Source organism: Typha angustifolia, chromosome 12, assembly GCF_048772165.1.
Source record: "Typha angustifolia cultivar Huaian chromosome 12, ASM4877216v1, whole genome shotgun sequence".
In the NCBI taxonomy this organism is placed as follows: domain Eukaryota; kingdom Viridiplantae; phylum Streptophyta; class Magnoliopsida; order Poales; family Typhaceae; genus Typha; species Typha angustifolia.
The window spans coordinates 5,726,071-5,753,676 of record NC_133250.1 but is presented as its reverse complement, the minus strand read 5'-3'; the positions used below and the strand labels follow the sequence as shown (position 1 = coordinate 5,753,676).

Here is a 27,606-nt window from a genome sequence, read left to right as displayed (position 1 = left end):
GGCGAAGAATGGTATCCTCCAGCTTTTATAAGCCCATTTACCCGGTGGCTCGAAGTTACGCTCTCTTCCCCTTTTACCACTCCACCGCCATCAAATTTACGGGCGTCCAACTTACGCGAACTCCAAGGAGATCCAAGCTTGTAGCGACAATGGAGGCGCCTCCCCAAGGGTACCGGAGAAACGTTGGAATCTGCCTCGTTAATCGTTCGAGCAAGGTCTAATGGCGGAAATTTCTACGGTTTTTACCTTTCAGATCGGTTCCGTTTTTGGGGTCAGATAATTTTGGAATGATACTTTTGGAATGTTGTATTTTTTAGCAGATCTTTTCGGCTTCCAGGCTTGATATCCCCGGCGCATGGCAAATGCCTCAGGTGACTCTGTTTCCTTTGTTTTTTTGGTATTACTTTCTCTTATTTGAAGAAATTATTGGGATCTTTAGGTGCCTTTTCATTTTCTATATCATGCTATTATCATGTTTCTCAATTTTTTTCCTCTGAAAGTTTAACATTATTAGAAATTATTTATACTCATCTCGTTCACTTGATTGGAGTTGATCCATATTTTTGATGACGATAACTCTTTGCTTTCGATGTATGTAACTATTAACTGAGAATTAGAAAATGTATGTTTTGACTTGCAAAAATTTGTTGGCAAAATTAGGAGTTGCTTTAGAGTAATTATTTGTTCATCGAAGAGTATATACCCTCTTATCTATCGAATTTTGCAATGTGATGAATTGTTTTATTGCAGGGTGGTATAGATGGAAATGAAGATCCTAGTGTAGCAGCAATGAGAGAGTTGAGAGAAGAAACAGGAGTTACGTCAGGAGAGATTGTCGCGGAGGTTGGCCTACCATATTATTCTCTACTTATCTCCATTTTTGTTCATTGCTTAGATTGATAGTTTTCTTGTATAGCAATCTGATTCAAACAATCATAAGATTTGAGTCGAGCCAATTAGTAGAACTTACTGATTACAAAATATGGAACACCGTACAAGCCAAGTCTAATGTTTAATACTATCTCAAGATCAATTTATTCTCCACTAATTTCTTATGAAACAATAGGTATTAGTTTGTCAGTAATTCTGATACGATCTCCTTTAGATTAAGGTTTGATCTATCCCGTTTTTAGATTTGGACGGGATCTTACACGAAAATTTAGAAGAGGATTCGTGGAAATATAGCTGTCGGATCAATGTGAAATTTTGATAGATCGTAGCCTTGGAAAGGAGCTTTCCAACGCATCGAATTATAGGTGAATCAGACGGCGGGATCTGGAGATATCTTCGGAGAAGTGGGTGGACATCAGAGTGTCCCTTTTTTGGATCCGTGGATGGGAGCACGGGACTTAAGGTGGATTATAGAGGTGGTATCGGTAAGAAAGATGGTGGTGGAAGGATTATGGATGGTGGAAAGGGTTCGGGCGAAGGTAGAGAATTTTGAAGAAAGGGGAGTGGGCCACCTATAAAGGACTAGGGTGAGTGGCCGGTAGAGGGAGACTAGAGGCGGCGGAGCCGTGGGATGAAGGAACGAGAGAGGAGAAGAAGAGGATTAGGGCAAAAACTCAATTATTTGATTATTCCCCTTTCGGTTGCCATCTACACCTTAAGAGACTAACCAAATAATTCAAAAATGACAATTATTAATCTTAGAAATAGTGGATTTCTGTTGACCGTGTTCGAACGGGGTTGAACATGTTCAAACACACCAAATACATTCTCTGTATTTGTGAATGCCTACAGACGTTCGCAAGTGCGTTCAAACATACCCACCCGTGTTCGAATGCAACCTACAGAAATCTTATTTTTCTCTGAGTAAAATATTAAAACAATAAAAAAAGACACCCATAAGGTGTATCTATGTTCAAGACGACATCAGTGAAGTCCGAATCGTACCAATCTACCATTCTTAAATTTTATTCTCAAGGTGTAAAATTGGGAAAGCAATCCATGATATCTGACTCGAGCTCCCAGGTAGACTCGTCAGTGGGCTTGCCTAGCCACTCGATCAACACTACGGCTTGAGACTCGGATCGGTTCAGCTGGGCTATCTTCTTCCATTGGATCGGGTAAGGCCAAACCCACCACATAATTAGGCCTGATCTGGGCCTTCAATGCCGACACGTGGAAGACCGGATGGACCCGGGTTCCTTCAGGTAGGTCCAATCGGTAAGCTACTGGACCGATTCGTTATAGCACTCGATACGGCTCGTAGTACTTGTGATCCAGATTCTGGTTCAAAATTGGCCTCAATGTGGATTGCGATGCGGATGAGCTTGAACGAACACCAATTGATCCATCTCAAACTCTTGCTCACGTCAGTCCTTGTCATGAGTTTGCTTTATGCAGTTTTCGGCTAATTCTAGGTGAATCTTGAGTCGTCTCAAGGTTTCATCTTTGTTCGCAAGTTCCAAGTCGAGCTCGGTCCGATCCGCCGCTGCGAGTCTATTATAAGCACGCAAGATAGAGTGAGTGCGCTCCTAAACTGCTTCAAATGGGGTCATGCTGATGCTAGAGTGTGAGCTGTATTGTAAGACCACTTGGCCAATGGAAGAAATTTGACCTAATCCCTTGGTCGGCCTTGTAACGCCCCTGCCCGGCATCGGCATGTGCATGCCCACGCGTCCACACGGCACGCGCGGCGCATGCGACAGGTCGGACGGGGTCCGTCACGCACAGATACTCTCATATGCACATATAATCATGACATCATCAAATAAAATCTGCTAACTTATCCATGATCACATAATCCATCACCAAATAAATCATACTATTAACCAAATAAACCTGTTAACATATGAATATCCAAGTCCACAATAATATACACTAGATCACTACATAATCTGGCAGGACCCGCACAGGCCACAACAAACCATCAAGATATAACTAAAACAACTAATACAAGAGTACACTATGATTCGATCTGTATTATACAAATCATCGTCTAATACAAAAGAGTACAAATATTAAATACTGGTACAACTCAATTTCTATATAAACTATCATCTATACTGTCTCGCATCAATAGCTCACCTCATCATCACTCTAAAATATCTTCTCAAGATATCTCAAGTCGCTATCACGTACCATATATCTGAGGGAGTTAGAAAAGAAATAAAGAGAGATCATGAGCAAAAGGCTCAGTGAATAGATCTTACCCCGAATCAGTGATGTCAAACAGATAGTAAATCATGTACTGGATAATATGAATCAGAAAGAGCATCATGTCATGAATAAGTATATGAATGTATCCTCAATAATACATAAATAAAAAGTAGATAACATGTCATAACTGATAAAACTATATAATCCTCGACAATGAATAAACAAATCTCCATGTCATATGATCATCATAACTCTTTCTCAAATATGACACATGATGCATGCCGACCATGACCATGCTATGATATCAAATGCAACCATATATGATGTATATTGACCACTCGATAATTAGGTAATCAGATGATAATGAAATCATATGCATTTCTCAACATTTTAGTCATCAATGTCAGCTCTATATGTCATCATCATAGTAGATCACTGTGCACAGTCAACACCGGTACTCGGTCTCAACATCATGCCCGAAGGCTCAGAGCATACTCCGTCACCCGCAAGAGTATCTCAAATATAATTATACCCCGCCACCCGCTAGGGTATCAACATCCATCCAGATCAGGCACCTTTCTAGCTGATAGAAATCTCGTGAGGATAACTCGCCACATATGCCCTGGCAAACGGCATGTGTCCGAATGTTTGCTGCGCACACAAACTAACGACCTCGGACGTAAGGCCAACAGGATCGTGACTATGTCGAGCGATCAATCATCCACCAAGCGTGTCCTAATCTTCGCGCCCACTCGGGTATCCTCACGCTTTCAATCAACTATTCTATCAATCACATTTCATGCTTTCCTTCTAAATGACAGATCATATGCATATATCCAATATGATAACAAGTCAATGTATGATAAGAATTTATGTGGAATAGGAATCTAGAGAAAAAAATGATGCAATGCAGTCTCCAACCATGTATCTGATATATGTATACTCCTGCTAGTCTATCACATGCATATTTATGCTAGAGATCATCTCGGTATAAAATCATAACAGTATAATCATCTCCAATCATCTCTATATATCACTAATGTATTCATATCCCAGATCAACCTAATCAAATGCATGATAAATTATGTTTGACTGAAATCATCTCTAGATAAAGTCATATAATCATACTGGAGGTCAAAACATGTATGTACATAATATATAATATAACCTAATTCGAGAAAGACGTCTAGGGGATAAGACTACTCACATTTGATCAGAAGACGCAAACCACGTATCCTTTACATCCGCCAATCAATCAAGTGACAACTCATCGCTAGCAAAGTCCACGGGGTTTCAAATAAGGACTTTGGCATTTGAAAATATTCAAGTAATATAAAGTTAGTTGTTTATCCCATTATAATCCGTTCGAGTAAAATATGATGATTTATTTGATTTTAGAATTTCTACTTATTTTTATAACTGGCTAGATTTTTAATTATAAATAAAAATATAAATATAGATAAAAACCTAATTATAATTAAATTATATCTTGATTAATTAGGGACTATGTAGTCATTACTTTATAAAATAATAAATAAATACATAACCCGATCATTTTATTTGTTACAAAATAATAATGTATAATAAATTATTATAATTATTTAAAATGTATCTCATAAAAATATTAGTATATAAAATTTGATAATTATAATTTACAAATCTATATATTAATCTAATAGAGATATAAATAAATAAATATAAGTATTACCTATATTTATACCTAATTAATCATTAGTTATACAAATTATAATTAATAATAATTATATTGAAGAATATGTAATATTATTAAAATAGTTAATGTCTAAATAATCTATTTGCATTAATTAAGAAGAAAATACCTAAATAAATAACATAAATAAAATAATTAATTAATAAATTAATTAAATCTGCCATCAGTGCTGGGCTCGGCCTTGCTCTGTCTGCTACAGTGCTGGGCCGAGCCCAACACTATGCAGAAAGAAAGAGAAGGAGCTGAGGAAGGAGAAAAAGAAAGAAAGAAAGAAAGAAGAAGAACAAGAAGAGGAGAAGAGGAAGAGAAGAAAGAGAGGAGGTGAGGGAGGAGGTTGCAGACCCGGGCCAACGGGGAGGGCACCGGCCGCTGCTGGCCAGCCAGCGGGCGGCCTCTCGCCGGCGGCTCGGCTCCGACGAGCCCGAGCTCGGGCAAGAGAGAGAGAGAGAGGGAGGGAGAGAGGAAGAGCTTCTCACCGGCGGCGGTGGCTTCGAGAAGGTGGCGGTGGGTCGACATCGGCAACGAGGAGAGGAAGGAGTGCAAGAGAGAGTAGAGAGAGAGTAGAGTGAGAGAGAGATGGAGAGAGAGATTTAAAGAGAGGGAAGGCGGTGGGGGGGGGGGGTGGGTCTTGGCGGTGACTGTGGCAACGCTGGGGCCCGCCGCGGCCAGCTGGCCGCAGCCGGTTGGCTCCGGCGACGCGAGGGGTGCGTGGCACCCTCCCCTCCTGCCACTGCATGGCACGAGGCTGGCTACACTGTGGCCGGCCACGTCGTGCCATATAAATTGTTTTTGTTTTTTGTTGGGATTGGGTTGTTACAGGCCCACTACAAAGCAACAGAAGTATTGCTTGAGTCCACGGTTTGGCCATCCGTCTTGGGGTGATAAGCTGAACTAAGGTTGATTCGAGTCCCTTGCAATCTGAAAAATTCAGACTAAAACTCGCTGATGAAGATGCGATCCCGATTTGACACAATCGTCCTAGGCATCCCATGCAAGTGCGCCACTTTCTGAACAAAAATTTTAGCAACCTTCTTCGCTGAAAATGAGTGCATCAATGCTATGAAATGAGTGTATTTGCTTAGCCTATCCATCACAACAAACACTACTGACTGGCCTCGAACCTTCGGTAGCCCCTTGACGAAGTCCATGGAGATGTCCTCCTAAATATGCTCCGGTATAGACAGCGGTTGCAACAGCCTGCTTGGTTTGAGCGTCTCCGATTTGACTCGTTGGCAGATTTGGCATTCGCGCACATATTTCTTCTCGTCCGACTTCATCGTTGTCCATGTACATCTTTAGGCTAGTCGCTTGTAGGTGCGTAAGACCCATTCGTGGTCTGCTATAGGAGTATCATGGAAGTGTGCCATTAATAGTCTCTGCAGCCCCTCGTCCGCGGGTACCTTGATCCGTCTGCGCTTTAGTACCAACCTGTCGCGCTCCTCGTGCTCGGAGTGGCTCGACGGGTTCTCTCTTAACTCCTCCATGAGTTGGATTAGATCAACTGGCTCTCTGCAGATTTGAAAAGGAGGGGAAAGTTGGTGCTAAAAAAGAAACAAGCTCATTTGTATCCCCTGCATTTGGGAGTCCAAACAGCGATTGCAACGCTGGCCTTTGCCGCAGCTGGTTTCCATCCAGTAACACTCTCCGACCATTCCTCCGAAATGTAAGTGTGAGGTTTGTAAAATTGAATGTCACGGGCCCCAAGCTTTAAAGTTATTGAGTTCCCAAGAAGATGTCGGCACCCCGCAAGGCCAACGAATAAAGATATAATATGAAAGTTTGACTTTGCACCTTCAACTCCACACCTCCGCAAATAAAATCAGCCCGCAATGTGGTGTCATCTCCAATCGTTACATCGAACCCGTTCGTGGGTACTGACTCGAGCCCAATCTTCCTAAGAAGCCTCTTGTCAATGAAGTTGTGAGTGGACCCGGTGTCGATCAGGATTCTCACTGTAGTCTTTTTGACTACACCGTTCACCTGTAAGGTCTTTAGTACGGTTGTCCCAGAATAGGTGTGGAGGGAGATTTCAGCCATAATATCTTCCACGGGCTGCTCCTCCACTACTCCTTGCTGTTCAACGACACCCTCATCTTTAGCTGCAACCTCATCCTTAGCTTCCTCTAATCCATATGTTAGCATCACTTATCCTATTAGTTTGGTGCAGCGATGTCCAGGTACTAATTTCTCATAATAGCGAAAGCAAAGGCTTTTGGCTCTTTGCTCCTCCACTTGAGCAGGTGCGAGTGCTTGACTTGGACCTCTAGATGCGTACTTCACATTATGGGTGGGCCTCAGTGGTGCCCGAGGAGGTACCATTGCAGCAGCAACTCTTAGTACGCCGGTTGCATTTCCTACCTCTATGGTAGGCTGAACCAGGTCGTGGCTATCTTGGCTTGTCCAATTCCATTTGATGTGTATCCTCATTGCTCGATACTTGTCTTCCATTAGTACCGCATCCTCAAAGGCCTCCTTTAAGGTTCTAGGCCTTAAAGCCCTCACATCGGCTTGTATGTCTCCCCGCAGCCCCGAGATGAAAGTGCTGCAAAGTTGTTGGGTCCAAGGAGGTTGGCAATGGCTACTTATTCTCTCAAATTCTTTTTAGTATGTTTCAACTGTGGTCCTTTGGACAATCTTTTAGAGGAGAGCATCGAAGTTTTTATACCCCGATGCTCCAAATCGTTGCATGTTATCGGTGTAGAAATCGGCCCAACTTTCAATCATATTACGCGCATTGGCTGCCCGAAACCAATGAAGTGCCGTATCTTCAAGGTGGAAGCTCGCAAGCGTCACCTTATACTCTTCTGCCGTACCTTGGTAAGCGAAAGATTGTTCCACCCTATACAACCAATCGATTGGGTCACCACCTTTGAACTTCGGAAAGTCGAGATGCACGGTTCGCCCACAGATATTGTTGTCTCAGTCTGAATTATAACCGAGCCCTTGTCTAACCTGAGGTGGATGCATCATGAATGGTTGATGATCCCTTCTTCGGTTTATGTTAACCCAACGCGGTTTTAGTTTATGTTGCTCTGCCCAAGGGTCTAGACCTCCAAGATGATCTCCGTTTAGGTTTGCCCGACAGACAGGCTCACCCGCAAATTGGCCTAACGGAACCATCCTTGCTGGTCTCTGCCCAAAGGGTTGTGATAGCAGGTTTTCTTGCTGGTGATGGTTTTGAATTGGTGGCGGTGGGTTCATAGTGGTAGACTCGCGTTAGGAAGTCGTCGGTGAGTTTTCGATCGCCATGGCTTTTCTTGTCGCCCGTATTTTCCGCATCATTTCCATCATCATCATCATCATCATCTGTTTATTGATGACCATCTGTTCGGAAAGAGATCCAATCATGGCTTGAATGCTAAGCTCTTCCGTATTTAGATTCGATTGGGCAGTTCCGCGTGTGGAAGTTCTCGCAGCCCTTTCCCCCTCCTCCATTGGGGGAATCTCGTCCTTGTTTCACAGTGCAGCTATGGCTTTGGTTGTCGTCATAGGAAGCGCGTGTCCGAGAAACGGTGGCTTTGATACTATTTTTGATACGATCTCCCCTAGATTAAGGTTTGATCTATCCCGTTTTCAGATTTGGACGGAATCTTGTACGAAACTTTAGAAGAGGATTCTTAGAAATATAGCCGTCAGATCGACGTGAAATTTTGATGGGTCGTAGCTCTGGAAAGGAGCTTTCTAATGAATCTAATTTCAGGTGAATCAGACGGAGAGATCTAAAGATGTCTTCAGATAAGTGGGCGGACGTCAGGGAGTCCGTTCTTTGGATCCGTGGATGGGGGCACGGGATCTTAGGTGGATTATGAAGGTGGTAGGCTGGCGGTAATGGAGTGGCATCGGTAAGGAAGGTGGTGGTGGAAGGACTATGGATGGTGGAAAGGGTTTGGGCGAAGGTAGAGAGTTTTGTAAAGGGGGAGGTGTGGGCCGCTCGCCCTTAAGGGACTAAGGTGAGTGGCTGGTTGAGGGAGGCTAGAGACGGCGGAGCCGTGGGATGAGGGAACGAGAGAGAAGGAGAAGAAGATTAGGGCAAAAACTCAATTCTTTGATTATTCCCTTTTTGGTTGTCATCCACACCTTAAGTGGTTAACCAAACAATTCAAAAATGATAATTATTAACCCTAGAAATAGTGGATTTTCATCGACCGCGTTCGAACGCACCAAATGCGTTCTTTGTATTTATGAACGCCTACAGGCGTTCTCAAGCGCGTTTGAATGCACCGACCCGCATTCAAACGCAACCTACAGAAATCTTAATTTTTCTCTGAATAAAACACTTAAACAATAAAAAAACACCCATAAGGTGTATCCATGTTCGAGACGACATTGACAAAGTCCGAATCGTATCAAATTCGAATGCCTGATTGAACCAAGATAATATAATACTCTCTCTCAATGTAGAACAAGAAAATGTATGCAATGAATTTCTCTTAATGCAGACACATTAGATATTTACCTTCTATAAAGATGAACATGTTAAAGATATCTTTGCAATATTGTTCTTCTAATTGATTGAATATGTGATTGACTGGTCTAATATACATTGTAGCCTTTTCAACCTCATTCTAAATATTATTTCTTAGAAGAAACAAGAGAAACAGGTTCTTATGTTTCTCTAGAGATTTTTACTGTACCACTCCAAAACCTATGACCTAGAGCTACAATGAAAGGAAAATGGCACGATATTTGGATGGAGGGAGTAGGAGAGAAGAGAGAGTAGCAAAGGGAAAGATTTCTCTTGTTTGGATCATAGATCCTAGTTTCAGCCGATCTTGATCCGGGCTGAAACTAGTCGGTTGGCTGGTTTTGACACTGCAGCAGGCTTGCTACAGCAGCAGCCTGTTAAAGAGAGAGAGAGAGGAGAAAGGATAAGAAAGAAAATAGATTTTTAGGCTTTATATAAGTAATTATTATTTTCTTATAATTTTTTCTAAATTTTTAAAAATTTCTCAATACTTTAAAATAATATTTAGAATTTTATTTAATTAAAATAGTCCAATCCGATATAGACGGCCGATACGTATCGTTCTGTCGAACAGCCGATCTCGATACTGATTTTCGGAACCTTGGTTTGGATAACCCTTTTAGGTGAGAATGGAAGGTGAAAGGGAGTGAAGAGTATTTTTTTCTCTAAAGTGGAGAGAGAGAGAAATGAAGAGACGGACTAACGTTTTCCTTCTTTTTCATCTTTTCTCTCGTATATGCAAATAAGAGAAAATTATTCTCTTCTCTTTTTTTTTCTCTCTATTTTTTTTTTCTCTTCTTATCTTTTTTCTTTTTTTTCTCTCCATCCAAACATAGTGTAAGGGTTCGTACTCGTGTGACATGTCACTGCTAATGGTTCTGATATGTAGAGGTGCCTTTATAGAGTGTTGAGACAAATCTGGGGTGGCCTAAGATGAAAACCGACAATAGTTAATAACTAGAGTTTTATCCATAATGCTTGGATTATGGACATACCTTTAAGCAGGGTACCATGCTTTATAATTGGACCCCAAGCATTGGAATCATTGTGAGTTGGCCATTTCATTAAAAGGAACCACATTTGGATATATAGGAATTATGAAAGTGATTCAGCTTGGACCTCCTAAGGAGAATTCTAGACATGGAAATATTGATAGATAAGGGGGAAGGTGGATTCACTGATTTGGTCTTTTGGTAGAGCATGTTTTTTTTTTTTTTTTTTTTTTTTTTGTTTTCTGCTTTGATTTATTTTTGGCTCCTATAGGAATATATGGCTGCATCTTTGATCTAGAAGGCTTGGCATAAGTTGTGGAGAGCCCCATGTGGCTCTCTGTAGTGGCTAGATAAGAGTTACTTAGGAAGGAAATAAAGATTCCAGTCGAAACAACTCATCTCCAAGAGCAGAAGATTAAATAGGCATTTGAACTACCGTACAAATGTTCGAATGCAAATTCTTGAGAGCAGAAGGTTAAAAAGACGTTCGAATCGCATTTTTTCAGGAGCCAGAAAATAAATTGGCATTCGAATGCTCTCAAGGCCATTCAAACGCCTGACGGCGAGGAACTCTAGTTTATGTGTTTTAATTAAGTGTTTTTGCTTATCTTAGACAATAAGATTTGAGCTTGTTCGATCCTATTGCCAAGTGTAGTCGAGTTAGGGAGCCATCTATAAATAGATGTGGTGTGCACTTGGATAATTATTTTGAATTATTGAAATTAGTTTGTAAGATCGTCTCCTTCTTGTTCGATTACCTCTAAGCTTTGGAACCCTAGCTATCAACTAAGATCTTCATTGCTGCCTTCCTCTTTATCTGGCCACATCCCTTTAGCTCTAAGGAATGACTTATCCATTCTCAACTGATTTCATTGACTTCCACCATTGTCATCTCCGCCACCTTACCATAACCCTACGTTGTCCACCATTACACCTCTTCGGCATCCCCTTTCTAAGTTCCATCCCGATAGATTCGTTCTTTATCCCGAATCTATCCCAATCTTAAAAGTACTCGACCATCTAACTGTTGATCTCGAGTTACCTCTTAATTTTGGAGATATGTGGTAACCCTAGCTTTCTGGTCATGAGTCAGAATCCAATTCCGTCTTCGGATTTGGACTCACGGTGATTGTGGGGTTAAGAAGGTGATCTCTACAAGTTCTCATGTCAAACAATTCCTATGGAAGGCCTTCGATTGGAAGATACCCATGTGGAAGTGCTGTGGATATTTTTACTTGTGCAAATTGGTCATGCATGTAATGATGTGGACGTCAATGACATATTACGCAGGCGCATGTATTAGTGCAGTTCCTCTAAGAAATTAGTCTAAGTCAATTATTTTTATTATACATTTGCTATTTATGGTGTTTAGGGTTATATTTGCTTTTTCGATATTGTTTATGGTGTTATTTGCTTATTGTCATTTGTAAGGTTTATATATAGACCAACTTTTTACTTAATCGGGGTTAATGAAGAAACTGATTTTTTTTTGAGATCTCCAATGTGAGTTTTGGGTGTGAAACCCTAATTGAGAATGGAGGTGTGAAACCCCATTTGTTTTTTCTCTTTCCTCTATCTCTTTTCTTACCATGTTTTGCATCATTTTTGGTATTAGAGCAATGGTTTTTTAGGATTCAACTTTTCTCCAAACCATATTTTCTGTCTCTATCGCCTATTAATTTTCCCGTGCTACCCATCTTCCCCAACCTTTTTCACCAATTCCACTGTGTATAAATGGCCTGCCTTCTAAGTTCTATGTTGCTCTAAACTTGTCATTCACTCGACACTTGTATCATGAATGTCAAATCATCATCGTATGAGAAGATCGCCGTTGTAGAGGAATGAGAAGAATCGGTCATCATTTCAGAATTGCGAAGCAAGATTGAACCAAACGTGGAGTGTTTGTGCATCATCCAATTGTCCATCATCACCTAAATCGCATCTCAAAGAATTTCAAAATTTCAAATTTTGAGAATTTTCAAATTTCATGTATTTTGAATTTTTGAATTTCGAATTTTCAAATTTTTGAATTTTGAATTTTTGAATTTCAAATTCTAGTTGCTAATTCTTTCCTTGAGATTTCAACAAATCTTTTTTTTTCCTTAACCCTCTCAACAAATCCTAACTATCCAAAAACTACTCAAACCTATCCCAAAGTTCGAATTTTAAAATTTCCCCCCAAAATATGATAGGCTACCGAACGACTCCTTCAAGATCCGGATTTATTCTTTCCTTGAGATTTCAACAAATCTTTTTTTTTCCTTAACCCTCTCAACAAATCCTAACTATCCAAAAACTACTCAAACCTATCCCAAAGTTCGAATTTTAAAATTTTCCCCCAAAATATGATAGGCTACCGAACGACTCCTTCAAGATCTAGATTTATTGCAAGAAGCAGTCTGCGCAATCGAGAGAAAATATTCACTAAATATTTTCCCGCAGTCAGAAAATTACGAAACCAAGTGGAATCGATCCGTAACTCCTGATCTATATTTTTCGTATTTACGCCTTTCGCAGATTTGAATTGCAACTGGGACTAAAACACAATATAGTGTGGATGATGATGGTAGTGACGGGTGTAGTGGATGTTAGGGTTATGGATGATAATGGAGATTAAGGTGGATGGTTGATGTTGTTTAAAGGATATAGATGGAGGGAAAGAAGTGGTTCAGATCCCCAGAAAAAGAGGACTCGACAGACGAGAGAGATTAGAAGTTAGGAGAGACCTTGCCAACGGTAGAGGTGGTAGGTTAGTGAAGAGGGAGGAGGGAGATTAAGGTAGAGAGAAGATAGAGGCACGAAACCAATATACCAATAGCATAATAATTTTGACTGTCATCCACACCTTTATAGAGGCTAGCTAACAAGCCAAAATAACAATTATTAATCCTAATTCTAGTGGACTCCCATCGATTGCATTTGAACGCGTACCTGATCACGTTCGAACGCACAAAAGGCATTCTCTGTCGATGCGAATGCGATGCAGGCATTCGAACGCGGCGTTCGAACGCGCCCGATCGTATTCGAACGTGCATTTCGCATTCTCTGTTTTTGCGAACCTAATGTAGGCGTTCGCAAATGCGTTCGAACACGACCTACAGAAAATTTATTTTAAAACAATTAACTAATGCAATAAGAAAAGACTCTAAGTGTATCAGCCCACCACGTTTCTCCCACCTTGTTCTCAAGGTGTAAAGTCAGGGAAACGCTCTAAGATATCCGTCTTCAACTCTCATGTTGCCTCATTGGATGGCTTGCCAAGTCACTCTACTAGAATCTCCATCTCTAATCTGGTACCATGACGTCGTTGGTGCCTAGCAAGTACACGAACTGGCTTTACGATCTCTGTCTCCTTTAATAGCTCCGGTAGAACTGATCCAATGACCTTATGATCTCCAATCCGCTTCCTTAGCAATGAAACATAGAAGATAGGATGCACTCTCGACCCCTCCGACAGCTCCGAACGATATGCAACTGGACCAATACGCTTTAACACCCGAAATGGACCGAAGTAGCGATGCGCTAACTTCTGGTTTCACATCAGATGCAATCTCACCTGTCGATACGGTTGCACCCTCACGAACACCCAACTGTCGATGTCGAACTCCTATTCCCTATGGCTGCGATCATAAACTTGTTTTATGCGGTTTTTAGAAAGTTTAAGATAGGCTCGCAACCTCCTCAATATAGCGTCTTTATCCATCAAAGCTAAGTCCACCTCCGTCCGATCTACAGATGCCACTGGATCATAAACGCATAATGTCGGAGCCGTGCACCTATACACCACCTTGAATAGAGTCATGCCAATGCTGCTGTGGTAGGTTATGTTGTAAGACCATTTCGCCCACGCTAAGAACTCCAACCATCGTCTCGACATCTCACCAACAAAGCACCTCGAGTACTGCTCAATGCCTCGACTGACCACCTCGGTTTGGTCGTTCGTCTGTGGATGATAGGCCGAACTGAAGTTCAATCAAGTCCCCTGCAATTTGAAAAACTCCATCCAAAAGTTGCTTATAAATACACGATCATGATCCAAGACAATCGTGCGTGGTATGCCATGTAATCGAACATCTCTAACAAAAATTTCACCCCCTGATTTGGCTGAAAATGGATGACAATGCTGAAAAGTGTGCATACTTGCTCAATCTGTTAATCACTACAAAAATAACTGAATAACCACGTACCAGCGGAAGACCCTCTATGAAATCCATAAATTTTTTTCCTAAACACGATCTGGTATCGGTAGAGACTGTAATAATTCGATCGGTTTCAATGTGGTTGCCTTAGTTTTTTGATAGACTTCGCAAGCACAGATAAAACTCCTCATATTTCGTCTCAATCTTTGCCACGTGTAACTTTGAGATATCCTCTTATAAGTCCTCAAAACACCCTTGTGACCAGCTTCTAGAGTTTGGTGGAAGTGCTCCAATAATTTCTGTCGCAATCCATCATTTGCGGGCATCCGAATGCATCCGCAGTCCAGCAGTCAAACTGCCTCGATTCTCCAACACTGGATGGTGCTCCGGATCATCCAATACCTTCTGTAATTATCTCATAACATCGGGGTCAAATGTACATGCATACCTCAGCTCATCAAGAAAAAGAAAAGTGGGAGAAGAATAGGCTGCAAGCTCGACGGTATCAGGTTGGTATGATAGTGCATCCGCCGCTCTATTTTCCATTCCTTTCTTATATTGAATTTCATAATCATACCTCAGCAATTTTGTGACCTTTCTCTACTGTGCCGGAGTGTGAATACGCTGTCCCATAAAGTATGGAAGGCAATTTTGTGACCTTTTTTATATTGAATTTCCATTCCTTTCTTATATTGATCGGTTCGGATAATGAATTGCCTACCGATCAAATAAGTCTCCTACTTTATCACCGCATGCAGAATGCTAACATCTCTCTTTTGTAGGTCGATAATTGTTGGGATTTTTGTGATAAAGCCTTACTAAGAAAGGCTATGGGACGTTTTCTTTGCATTAGTACAGCTCTTATACTAACTCCCGATCGATCACATTTCACAACGATCTCTCATAGGTTGTCATTACTGTTTTCAATACTTCAAAGACTGTAGTGGCTTCATCCGTTCATCTAAAAGAGTCCTTTTTCAGCAAAGAAGTAAGAGTAGCAATGATCTTACCATACCCGGTGATGAAGCGGCGATAGTATCTGGTCAGCCCTAAAAATTCTCTCAATCCTGTGATGGTAGTAGGAATCGGCCAAGCGGTCATGCATGCTACCTTTTGAGGATCCATCGCTACACCTTCCGCTGAGATGATGTTGTCTAAATACTCCACTTTTGATACTCCCCATAGGCACTTGGACTTCTTAATCTTCAGCTGGTTTTGCTTTAACAATTTTAGCACATCCGTAAATGCCTCCAATGCTTCATTTCAGTCCTGCTATATACCAAAATGTTATCAAAAAATACCAAGGCATACCTTAGCAGTAGAGGCCGAAAAATATCATTCATGAGGCCTTGAAAAGTAGCTGGAGCATTGGTGAGACCAAAGGGCATTACTTGGAACTCATAGTGCTCGTCCAGAGTTTGAAATGCAGTTTTGTGCACATCCGTTGGGTGAACTTTAATTTGATGATACCTAGCCCTTAAGTTAAGTTTGCTAAATATGGTCACCCCTGCAAGCTCGTCCAATAGCTCTTCTATAACTGGAATGGGATATCGGTCATTGACGGTAATAACGTTTAGTGCCCGATAGTCGACACAAAAACGTTATGTCCCGTCCTTTTGTACTAATAGCACGGGCGATGAGTAAGAGCTATGACTTGGTTGGATGAGGCATTATTCTAACATTTTGGCTACCATCTTGGAGATAATTTCCTTTTGCATATGTGGATACCGATATGGCCTCAATCAAAAGTGACGGGTCTCAAGCTTTGTAACCACGGAGTGCTTAGGAGAATGTCCGTTCCTCGCAGCGTCAACGGATACAAATCCGCAATGATGTCGTGTCCTTGCATCCGTATATCGACTCGGCAACACAAGCTCTCTGCCCGAAGCTTCGTGCCGTCTCCAATAGCAACGTCAAATCCTATGGTCGGTTCAGTATCCAAGCCCAAATTTCTCACTAACCGCTCGTCTAGAATGTTGTGTGTACTCCCGAAATCGATGAAGATGTGTACACAATGCTTTTTAACGAGTCCGTCCAGCTACAATATACATGCATCTATATTTCAACTTAGATATTTTCTCTGCGACCTCCACGGCCTCCTCATGGACTTCCTCTGAACACTCTCCATCACCAACAACCTCATCGTCTTCCTCGAGACTGTTGATGAGCATCATACTCCCGATCGGTTTGGAACACCGATGACCGGGGGTGAAACGTTTATCGCATTGAAAGCAAAGGCTCTTCCTTTTCGCTCCTCCACCTAGGCAAGTGTGAGAGTGTGAATGGGGGTTTTGTGCCGCCTCTAACATCAGAAGGTCTTAAAGGTGGTCGTAGTCTAGTACTAGCAGCTGCTGTCTTTGAACCCGCAGAATTTTCAGCCGGCGTTCTAGACGTAAACCGGCCATTTTGGTTGTCCCAACTTATTTTCGCTGCCATCTTGAGAGCTTTATGCTTTTATTCCATCCTCATGGTCTTCTCAAAGGCTTCTTCAAGAGTGATAGGACAGAAAGCATGAATATCCGCCTGTATCTCATTCCGCAGCCCTAAAATGAATGTGCTCATCAATGTTGGTTTGGTCAAGGTGGCTCACAACGACTACTGACTCTTTCAAATTCAGCTTTATACTCCAAAACGGTCGTCCTCTGAACCATCTTGCTTAATATGGCAGTAAAATCTTCATATGCCGCTGTCCTAAATCTGCGTGTAATCCTCCTATAAAAGTCAGCCCAACCGGTAAATCGTTCATCACGAATAGCTGATCTATACTAATGCAATGCCGTTACTTGGAGGTGAAAGCTTGCCATCTGGACCTTTGCGTTTTTCGCTGTCCCTTGACAATTGAAGTATTATTCTATTTGAAACACCTAATTCGTCAAATCCCCGCCTTGAAATTTTGGGAAGTCCAAGCGTGTGGCTCTCCCTCGGATCAGATTGTCGGGTTCGCAAAAGATCCTTGGTTCAAGTCTGAACCTTTGTGCTTGTTGATTTCCTTTTCTAAATCTTCGAGCACGTCCATCACCATCTCCGAAGGGATCAACATCATCCTCTAAGTGCCAATCCTCTTTATCGACGAAACGCACCGGTGCCGCATGCCTCTCGGGTTCTATCATCATCGGTCTTGGGTTGTGTATTGGTGGGGGATGATGTGTAGGAATAGGTAAAGAGGATCATTAATATTAACATGTCGCACCTAGACCTTTGAGGTATTGGTTCGGTGTGGTCTCACCGCTGGTCCTTCTTGAGGCACCGATCTTCGTCGAGGAGATGACGAAGACGATCGGTTCATGACATATTCCTTTAAAGTATTGTGATCATTCTGCATTGTGTTAACCCTATGCAGCAATGTTTGGAACATGCCCCTAAGTTTATCCGCTAAGCCTATATTCACACCCATTGACGTTGGTTGACTTGGTCCTGCCGTGGTCGCTCCGAAGGAATCGACCTCACGATTAAGGTTATCGTGGGTTGAGTCTTCCCTTGTCGGTGTGTTCTCCATTGATCTCCTTGTTGATGCCATTTTTCTTATTTCTATCATTAATGAAGGTCTAAGATTCGCTTGGCTCTGATATCAATGATAGGCTATGGAACAACTCCTTCAAGATCCGGATTTATTACAGAAAATAGTTTGCGCAATCGAGGAAAAATATTCACCAAATATTCTTCCGTAGTCAAAATTACGAAACCAAATTGAATTGATCTGTAACTCCTTGATCTACATTTTTCGTATTTACGTCCTTCGCAGATTCGAACTGCAACTGGGACGAAAACACGATATAGTGCGGATGATGGTGGTGGTGACGGGTGGAGTGGATGTTAGGGTTATGGATGATAATGGAGATGAAGGTGGATAGTTGATGTTGTTAAAGGGATATAGACGAAGGGGAGGAAGTGGTCGAGATCCCAAGAAAGAAAGAGAACTCGACAAACAAAGGAGATTAGAAGTTAGGAGAGATCTTGTCAACGGTAAAGATTAGTGAAGAGGGAGGAGGGAGATTAGGGTAGAGAGAAGATAAAGAGGTAAGAAACTATTATTCCTATATCATAATGATTTTGGCTGCCATCCACATCTTTATAGAGGCTAGTTAATAAGCTAAAATAATAATTATTAACCCTAATTCTAGTGGACTTCTGCTGATCGCGTTCGAACTCACTCGATTGTGTTTGAACGCACAAAAGGCGTTCTTTGTCGATTCGAATGCAATGGAGGCGTTCGAATACGCCCGACCGCGTCGGAATGCGCATTTCGCGTTCTCTGTTTTTGCGAACCTAATGCAGGCGTTCGCAAATGCGTCCTACAGAAAATTCTTTTTTAATGAAAACATCTAACTAATGCAATAAGAAAATACTCTAACTAAGTGTATCAAAATATCAAAATTCTCTTTCTTTTCTTCCTTACCATATCTACCAAAATTTCAAATTTTAATTTCTCCCCAAAATACCAAAATTCTCTCACCTTCTCCAACCTATTAAACTCAAACCCACCTAAACCCAAACCAATTCCGCTTACCAACTCAACCCTATCCAAATCTATTAGCACCTAACACAATCCAACCTATTAGCCTTAACCCTAACCTCATTCCCACCTTATCCTTATCTACTACCTTAATCCCAACCCAATTTCTTCCTACACCAAACTCCTCATAGCCAGCAACTTCTCCACAAGGTTGTCGTCCCCAGTAGTGCTCTCCACTATTGTCGTCATCACCAGTGTCGCTCTCCACTGACACTGATATTGCCAACCCCGCTCTCCACCATCGTTTGCTTGTAGCTGCCAACCCATATCCTGCGCTGTCACGTCCCCATTGACTTCTCTCGATCCCTATGATCGGTGTCATTTTTGAAACTGAGGATAAGCCTTGACATCATGAAGATTTGAGTGTGAAACCTTAGCTTGAGGGTGAAGGTGTGAAACCTATCCCTAAGCATGATGATACTTGATTTGACTAAGAACGGTAAGAGCTCGACAGACTAGAGAAGTATGAGAAAAGTCTCAGTCACTGCTCGAAGTTACTAAGGATAAGTCTTATCATTAAAAAATTTGGGTGTGAAACCCTTGCTTGAGGGTGGAGGTGTGAAACCTATCCCTGAATCTGATGATATTTGGCTTAATCAGAGTGACTTGGGGTGTCAGGAAACTGTGAGACTGGAGCAACCTGAATACTACAAGGGACATACTCGACAGAGTCGAGTTCTCTCCCACTAGGGGAGTATGATGCGGACATCAATGACATATTACATAGGCGCATGTATTAGTGCAATTTCTCCTTTAGAAAATTAGTCTAAGTTAATTATTTTTATTATACATTTGCTATTTATGGTGTTTAGGGTTATATTTGCTTTTTCGCAATTGTTTAGGGTGTTATTTGCTTATTGTCATTTATAAGGTTTATATATAAGCCAACTTTTTACTCAATCGGGGTTAATGAAGAAATGAAATTTTTTTTGAGATCTCCAATGTGAGTTTTGGGCGTGATATCCTAATTAAGAATGAAGGTGTGAAATTCCATTCTTTTTCTCTTTCTTTTATCATCATCGTTCCTAGAATCCTAACGATCTATTTGTTTCACATCATGTAACTTAGTATCGGAGATGGTAGGAAGTTATCTTTCTAGATGCTTGTTTGCCTAAGAAGTGTGGAGTATGGTGGGACCGGCTGAATGTCCTATATGATACTACTCTAGCATAGGATATTCTCACCTTCATCCTCTAGAGAGTGCCTAGGAGTGGAAAGTAAGGATGACCTCCAAGTTATGGTGTTTGTGGAGGTATAGATGTTCCCTTTTGAATGGGAAGCGTAGCTTGTCAACCTATGACCAAACGGAACTCATTGTATGGGAAGTGTAATCTGGTGTTGAGGGTCTCTGCTATGAAGGCTGCTGATGAGATGTGCAGGCGCAGGACAAGAAATGACTAGGTATATTCAAGTGGGTGCAATTTCTAGAGAGAATGGATCAGTTGGAACTGGGGTATGTGCCTCTGCTCCATCAAGGGATTTCCTAGGCCAGGAGGTTGATTGGATACATGTAGCATCAACGTACATATGAGGGCTGTACTTTGAAATGTGCAAGCTGCGGTTGGGTAGATATAAGATCCTTTCATCAAATTAGCTGCAAAAAATGTCATCAATGCAATCAATGAGAGGAACCTGACCAACACATTTGGAAGAGGTTTTTAACTTTTAAGAGAGACTGGGGGTTATCAAGGGTAAGTGCCTTTGAGGTGTTTGTAATTATGCTTTGCTGACAATAAAGTTGTAAATGCTAACCTTTGTGCTTGACTTTCCATTAAAAAAGTTAAAACTGATCCCGATCCACAGGACTACAATAGATGTTGGGTTTGGATGGTAAAACATATGCAGCCTAACCTTATAGGTATTAGATATACTGTGTCTTTGATTGCAACTAGCACTGTTAGACTGCATTTGTCAAGCCTTTACTGCCTCATTGAGTAACATCATAGATCTAAGATATTGGTTTCTGAAGAGATTAACCTTCTTTAATTTGACAAAAGAGATCAAATACTAACTATGAAGCCAAAAGGTAAAAGGGAATTACTAAGAGTATTAACATCTAGATATTTTCTTATTTTCTATGTGATGTAAGAAAGAATAGCATCTATTCTTTATTAAATTTATTTTATATTATTTAAGTGTCATTCAAATGCCATGACAATCATCTACTTTGTTTGTAAATCGCTTAAAGTAATTTTCCTCCATGCATTGGTTCTCTAGGGTATGTTCTATTAGATTCCCTATATTGTATTGATGCAAGATACAAGAAAGATTAAAAAAATCTATGAAGTTTTAAACTGTAGAGGGGCTAGTATTTTGTTGCAGACAATTGTTAAGAATTTATCATGCGTAGCTTTTCTTGTCAAATTACCAAGTGATATATTTTCGGCATTTATTTGCATGGACTATCATGTCAATTGTGAGTTACTAAAGCAGAGCGAGAAAATTGAACACTGCTAGAGGTTAAGCTACATGTTATGTACTTGCTGTAAATCTTGGAAAATTGTGAAACAAAAACTAGGCATAGGAAGCACTAAATTCTCAAGAATACAAAATAATACTTATTAAGAACATTACTGGTCTATGTTGCTTATACTTAAAAACAGTATTTACAGACTATAATTTTCTAACATTCATGTTGCACCTTCTGATAGTAACTATGCTAGCAAGCGCTCTTTTTAATTCATCAAGTATTGTAAGAGCCATTTTGATTTGATGGTGCTATGTCTTTTTAATTAGATGGGTAACTCAAATTGGATGGAGTTTTTGAAGCTATAGTTACCAACAAGCTAGCTTGTTTGCTACATATTGCAGGTTCCTTTTTGGTTAACCTATGATTTTCCTCCAGAAGTAAGAGAAAAATTGAATAAAAAATGGGGATCTGATTGGAAAGGTCAAGCTCAGAAATGGTAAGCATGACAGGAAATAAGTTATTTTGAGTTTGAGTTAACTCTTCTCTAAAATGCCATTTTGGTAGTAGTGACATATATGACTGCTCTGCAAGATTTATGAGCATGTGTATATCCTTAGACCTTTAGTCCTGTGACTATCACTCTTATCTATTGATGTTAGTTTACTAGTTGGGGGCTTTGCTTGTTCGTAACCTCTTGTGTAAGTTTGTCTTAAACTATTTTTGATTCTAAATCTTTTTACCCAGCTGTCAGCATGAAGTTAACAGATGCAATGATCTGGGATTTATCAGAACTTACTGGAAATCTTTACAATGATATTATTTATATTGAGATTTAGTTGACTAGCTTATCAAGGTGAAATTAATTTATTTTATCATTTTTCCTAGGGTGGCTTATTGTGCTTTAAGTTCAAGAGCAATTGTTATGAGGAAATCAGAATTGATTGTGTACATGTAAGCACGTAGATATATTTTTTTTTGGGACAAATTCACTGTGCCAAAGCCTGCAGCAAGATCACAACCAACATATCTCTAACACCAAAGCAAAAAACTGCAATAAGTAGAGTTTGGTGGAAGTGTTCCAATAATTTTTGCTGTAATCCATCATTTGCGGGCACCCAAATGCACCATCGTTCCAGTAGCAAATTACCTCGATTCTCCAACTCTTGATGGCGCTTCGAATCATCCAACACCTCCTGTAACAATCTCAAAACATTTGGGTTAGATGTACATACATACCTCTACCGCTCGATTTTTTTATTTTTTGGGTCAGATATACATGCATACATCTGGGTCAAATCACCTCGATTGAATTTCATAATCATATCCTAGCAATTTTGTGACCCATCTCTACTGTGTTGAAGTGTGAATACGTTGTCCTATAAAGTAGGGAAAGCTCTTTTCATCGGTTCAGATAATGAATCGCCTACCGATTAAATAAGGCCTCCACTTTGTCACCGCATGCAGAATTGCCAACATCTCTCTTTCATAGGTTGATAATTGCTAGGATTTTTGTGATAAAACCTTGCTAAGAAAGACTTTGGGACGTCCTCCTTGCATTAGTTTAGCTCCTATGCTAACTCTCGACGCATCACATTCTACGACGAACTCTTTGGTGAAGTTCGGTAGAGCTAAGAACAGGCACCGTTGTCATTGCTGTTTTTAGTTTTTCAAAGACTGTAGTTGCTTCATCCGTCAATCTAAAAGAGTCCTTTCTCAGTAAAGAAGTGAGAGGAGCAGTGATCTTGCTATACCCGGTGATGAAGCGGTGATAATATCTGGTCAGCCCCAAGAATTCTCTCAATCTTGTGGTGGTAGTAGGGATCGGCTAAGCGGTCATGCATGCCACCTTTTAAAAATCCACCGCCAAACCTTCTGCTGAGATGATATGGTCTAAATACTCCACTTGTGGTACTTCTCATAGACACTTGGACTTTTTAATTTTCAGTTGGTTTTGCTTCAACAAATTCAGCACATCCTCCAAATGCTGCTAATGCTCCATTTCAGTCCTGTTCTATATCAAAATATCGTCAAAGAATACCAAGACATACATTCGTAGTAGAGGCCGAAAAATATTATTCATGAGGCCTTGAAAAGTAGCTGGAGCATTGGTGAGACCAAACGGCATCACTCGAAACTTGTAGTATCCGTCTGGAGTCCAAAATGCAGTTTTGTGCACATCTGTCGGGTGAACTCTAATTTGATGATACTTGGCCCTCAAGTCAAGCTTGTTGAATATGGTCGCCCCTACAAGCTCGTCCAGCAGCTCTTTTATGACCAGAATGGGATATCGGTCTTTGATGGTAATAGCATTTAGTGTTCGGTAGTTGACACAAAAATGCCATGTCCCGTTCTTTCGCACCAATAACACAGGTGATGAGTAAGAGCTATGACTTGGTTGTATGAGGCCTTGCTCCAACATCTTAGTTACCATCTTGGAGATAACTTCCTTTTGCACATGTGGATATCGATATGCCCTCACATTCGCTGGTGTAGCCCTGGGTACAATCTCTATGCGATGGTCCATCGTTTGCCTCAGGGGTAATCTCTTTGGCTTCTCAAACAGTCTAGCAAATTTATCTAATAAATAAGACAACTTGATGGTAGCATTTGGACTCATTTGAGGCTCGTCTCCTACTGGTCCTAATTGAAAAAGATAGGGCAAATCACTTGCACAAGGTAGCCCCACCATCGGCTGCATCATAGGAATCGGCTGAGACCATCATCAAGCTGCATATTTTTGTTTCCTTGCTTAAATTTCATCCACATGCTCCGAAAACTAAAAGTGATGAGTCCCAAGCTTTATAACACTGAGTACCTATGACAATGTTCGATATTCGCAGTGCCAACGAATACAAGTCGACAATGATATCGTGTCCTTGCACCCGTATACCGACTCGGCGACACAAGCTGTCCGCCCTAAGCTTCGTGCCATCTCCAATAACAACGTTAAACCCTATGGTAGGTTCGGCATCCAAGCCCAACTTCCTCACTAACCTCTCGTCTAGAAAGTTGTGTACTCCCGAAATCGATAAGGATGTGCACATAATGCTTTTTAATGAGTCCGTCCACTCGTAATATCCTTGGCGTGGAAGTACCCGAATATGCATGTATCGATATTTCTGCTTGGATATCTTCCTCCGCGCCCTCCTCCACGGTCTCCTTATGGACCTCCTCTAAACACTTTCCAACACCAACAACCTCATCGTCCTCGAGATCGTCGATGAGCATTATACTCCTGATCGGTTTGGAACACCGATGACTGGGGGTGAAACGCTCATCGCATTTAAAGCAAAGGCTCTTCGCTCTTTTCTCCTCCACCTAGGCAGGTGTGAGAGTTCGAATCGTGGTTCTTGTGTCTCCTCTAATATCGGAAGGTCTAAAAGGTAGTTGTGGTCTAGTACTAGCGGCTGTTGTCTTTGAACCCGCAGAATTTTCAGCCGGCGTTCTAGGCGGAAACCGCCCGTCTCAGTTAACCAACTTGTTTTCGCTGCCATCATGAGAGCCTTGTGGTTTTGCTCTATCCTCACGGCCTTCTCAAGAGTGGTAGGACAAAGAGCACGAACATCTGCCTGTATCTCCAACTACAGCCTTGAAATGAATGTGCTTATCAATGTTGGTTCGGGCCATGGTGGCTCACAACGACTACTAACTCTTTCAAATTTTACTTGGTACTCTAATACGGTCGTTTTTTAAATCATCTTGCTTAATGTGGCAACAAAATCTTCATATACTGCTGTTCCAAATCTGCGTGTAATTCTCCTACAAAAGTCAGCTCAACTGGTAAATCCTCTACCATGAATAGCCGATCTATACCAATGCAATGTCGTTCCTTAGAGGTAAAAGCTTACCATCTAGACCATTGCGTCCTCCGCTGTCGCTTGACAATCAAAGTATTGTTCCACTTGAAACACCCAATCCGTTGAATCATTGCCTTAGAATTTTGGGAAGTCCGAGCATGCGGTTCTCCCTCGGATAGCATTGTCGGATTTGCTAAAGATCCTTGGTTTAGGTCTGAATCTATGTGCTTGTTGATCTCCTCTAAATTCTCGAGCTTGTCCATCACCATCTCCGAAGGGATCAACATCATCCTCTAAGTGCCAATCCTCTTCATTGACGAAGCACACTGGTGCTGCATGCCTCTAGGGTTCCACCACCACTAGTCTTGGGTTGTGTATCGGAGGTGGGGGATGATGTGTAGGAATAGGTAAAAGAGGATCATTGATATTAACATGTCACACCTGGACCTATAGGATATCAGTTCGTTGTGGTCCCACCGCTGGTCCTTTTTGAGGCACCGATCTTCGTCGAGGAGATGATGAAGCTGATCGGTTTATGACATATTCCTTAAAGCATTATGATCATTCTGCATTGCGTCAACCCTATGCAGCAATGTTTGGAACATGCCCCTAAGTTCATCCGCTAAGCCTATGCAGCAATGTTTGGTTGACTCGGTCCTACAATGGCCGCTCCAAGGGAATCGGTTCACGGTTAGGGTTTCACCGTTAGGGTTGACTCTAGTCGGTGTGTTCTCCATTGATCTCCTTATTGATGCCATCTTCCTTATTTTCACCATTAATGGAGGTCTGAGGTTCGCTTGGCTCTGATACCAATGATAAGTTACAAAATGATTATTTCAAGATCTGAATTTATTGACCCAATATTCTCCCGTTGTCCGAAAATTACGAAACCAAGTGGGATCAATCCGTAACTCCCTAATCTACTTTTTTCGTATTTACGCCCTTCGCAGATTCGAATTGCAACTGAGACAAAAACACGATATAGTACGGATGATGGTGGTGGTGACAAGTGTAGTGGATGTTAGGGTTATGGATGATAATTGAGGTAAGGGTGGATGGTTGATGTTGTTTAAGGGATAAAGACGAAGGGGAAGAAGTGGTTGAGATCACAAGGAAGAGGGAGGAGGACTCACCAGACGAGGAAGATTAGAAGTTAGGAGAGATCTTACCAACGGTAGAGGTAGTAGGTTGGTAAAGAGGGAGGAGAGATTAGGGTAAAGAGACTAGAGAGAAGATAGAGAGGCAAGAAACTAATATTCTAATAGCATAATAATTTTGACTGCTATTCACACCTTTATGGAGGCTAGCCAACAAGCTAAAATAATAATTATTAACCCTAATTCTAGTGGACTCCCGCCGATCGTGTTCAAACGCACCTGATCGCGTTCGATTGCACAAAAGACGTTCTCTGTCGATGCGAACCTGATGCAGGCGTTTGAAGACGCTCGACCGTGTTCGAACGCGCATTTCATGTTCTCTATGTTTGCGAACCTGATGCAGACATTCGCAAAGGCGTTCAAACGCGTCCCCAACCGCGTTTGAACATAACCTACAAAAAATTTATTTTAATGAAAATAAATAACTAATGTAATAAGAAAAGAATCTAACTAAGTGTATTAATTTCATTTAGATTGACTTTCTTTGATAGAAATTTGAAATCTTTTTCATTCTTTGAAGTTCTGTCTTTCATTACCCATTTCCTTAAAAAGTCCTTCCAAAATAGAGAGTTGAGCTTGCATGCATCCTCCACTGTAGGGATTTCATGGAATGAGGATATGTTCTGAAATTTCCATCCACTCTACTTATACACTTTTTAATGCTCTAGCTTGCTAAAATCCTTTTGTAAGTCTTTTAGATGATTATAATCTATCAACTATGGCGTCGGTGTCTATTCTGAATATTTGTTAGTCATTTCTTTGAAAATATGCAGGTTTCTAATTAGATTCACTGGAAAAGATGAAGAGGTCAATCTTGCTGGTGATGGGACAGAAAAGCCAGAATTTGGAGAATGGTCATGGATGACACCTCAGCAAGTGATTGAACTTGTGGGTAGACCGTCCCTTTCCACTATTCCAATTATTATCTGGTAATGAGCCGAGGAATTGCAATCTCATATCATTTTGCTTATGTACTTCTTGAGCAGGCTGTGGATTTTAAGAAGCCAATCTATGAGGAAGTGCTGAAATTCTTTAGCTCCTCACTACATCCTGATTCAACTGCAGAAGTATAGGATGAGTTTTGTTGCTACCTTCTATGAAATCCAATTGCACATCCTGTCTTGAACTCCTCAACCTTGGTTAGATCAATAAATTGCCTCTGTAATATTATGGATATAATGGTGAACAGCAACTTGTGAATCATTGATCTTGTATTGTGCCCATCATGCATGTTCTCTTGGTACTTTCTTTGCAGAGTCGCTAACGAGATTGGGTGCATCAATTATAATATTGTACTAA

General features: G+C 41.1%; 1 protein-coding gene across 1 annotated transcript; it reads left to right on the top strand.

The window, feature by feature from the left end:
* On the top strand, nucleotides 1-27,606 carry LOC140772125 (nudix hydrolase 26, chloroplastic-like). The gene is made up of 6 exons (XM_073114035.1): nucleotides 1-215; nucleotides 321-371; nucleotides 751-843; nucleotides 21,755-21,849; nucleotides 27,081-27,195; nucleotides 27,294-27,606. The coding sequence occupies exons 1-6, from the start codon at nucleotides 9-11 to the stop codon at nucleotides 27,378-27,380; spliced, it is 648 nt and encodes a 215-aa protein (XP_072970136.1). The 5' UTR covers nucleotides 1-8; the 3' UTR covers nucleotides 27,381-27,606.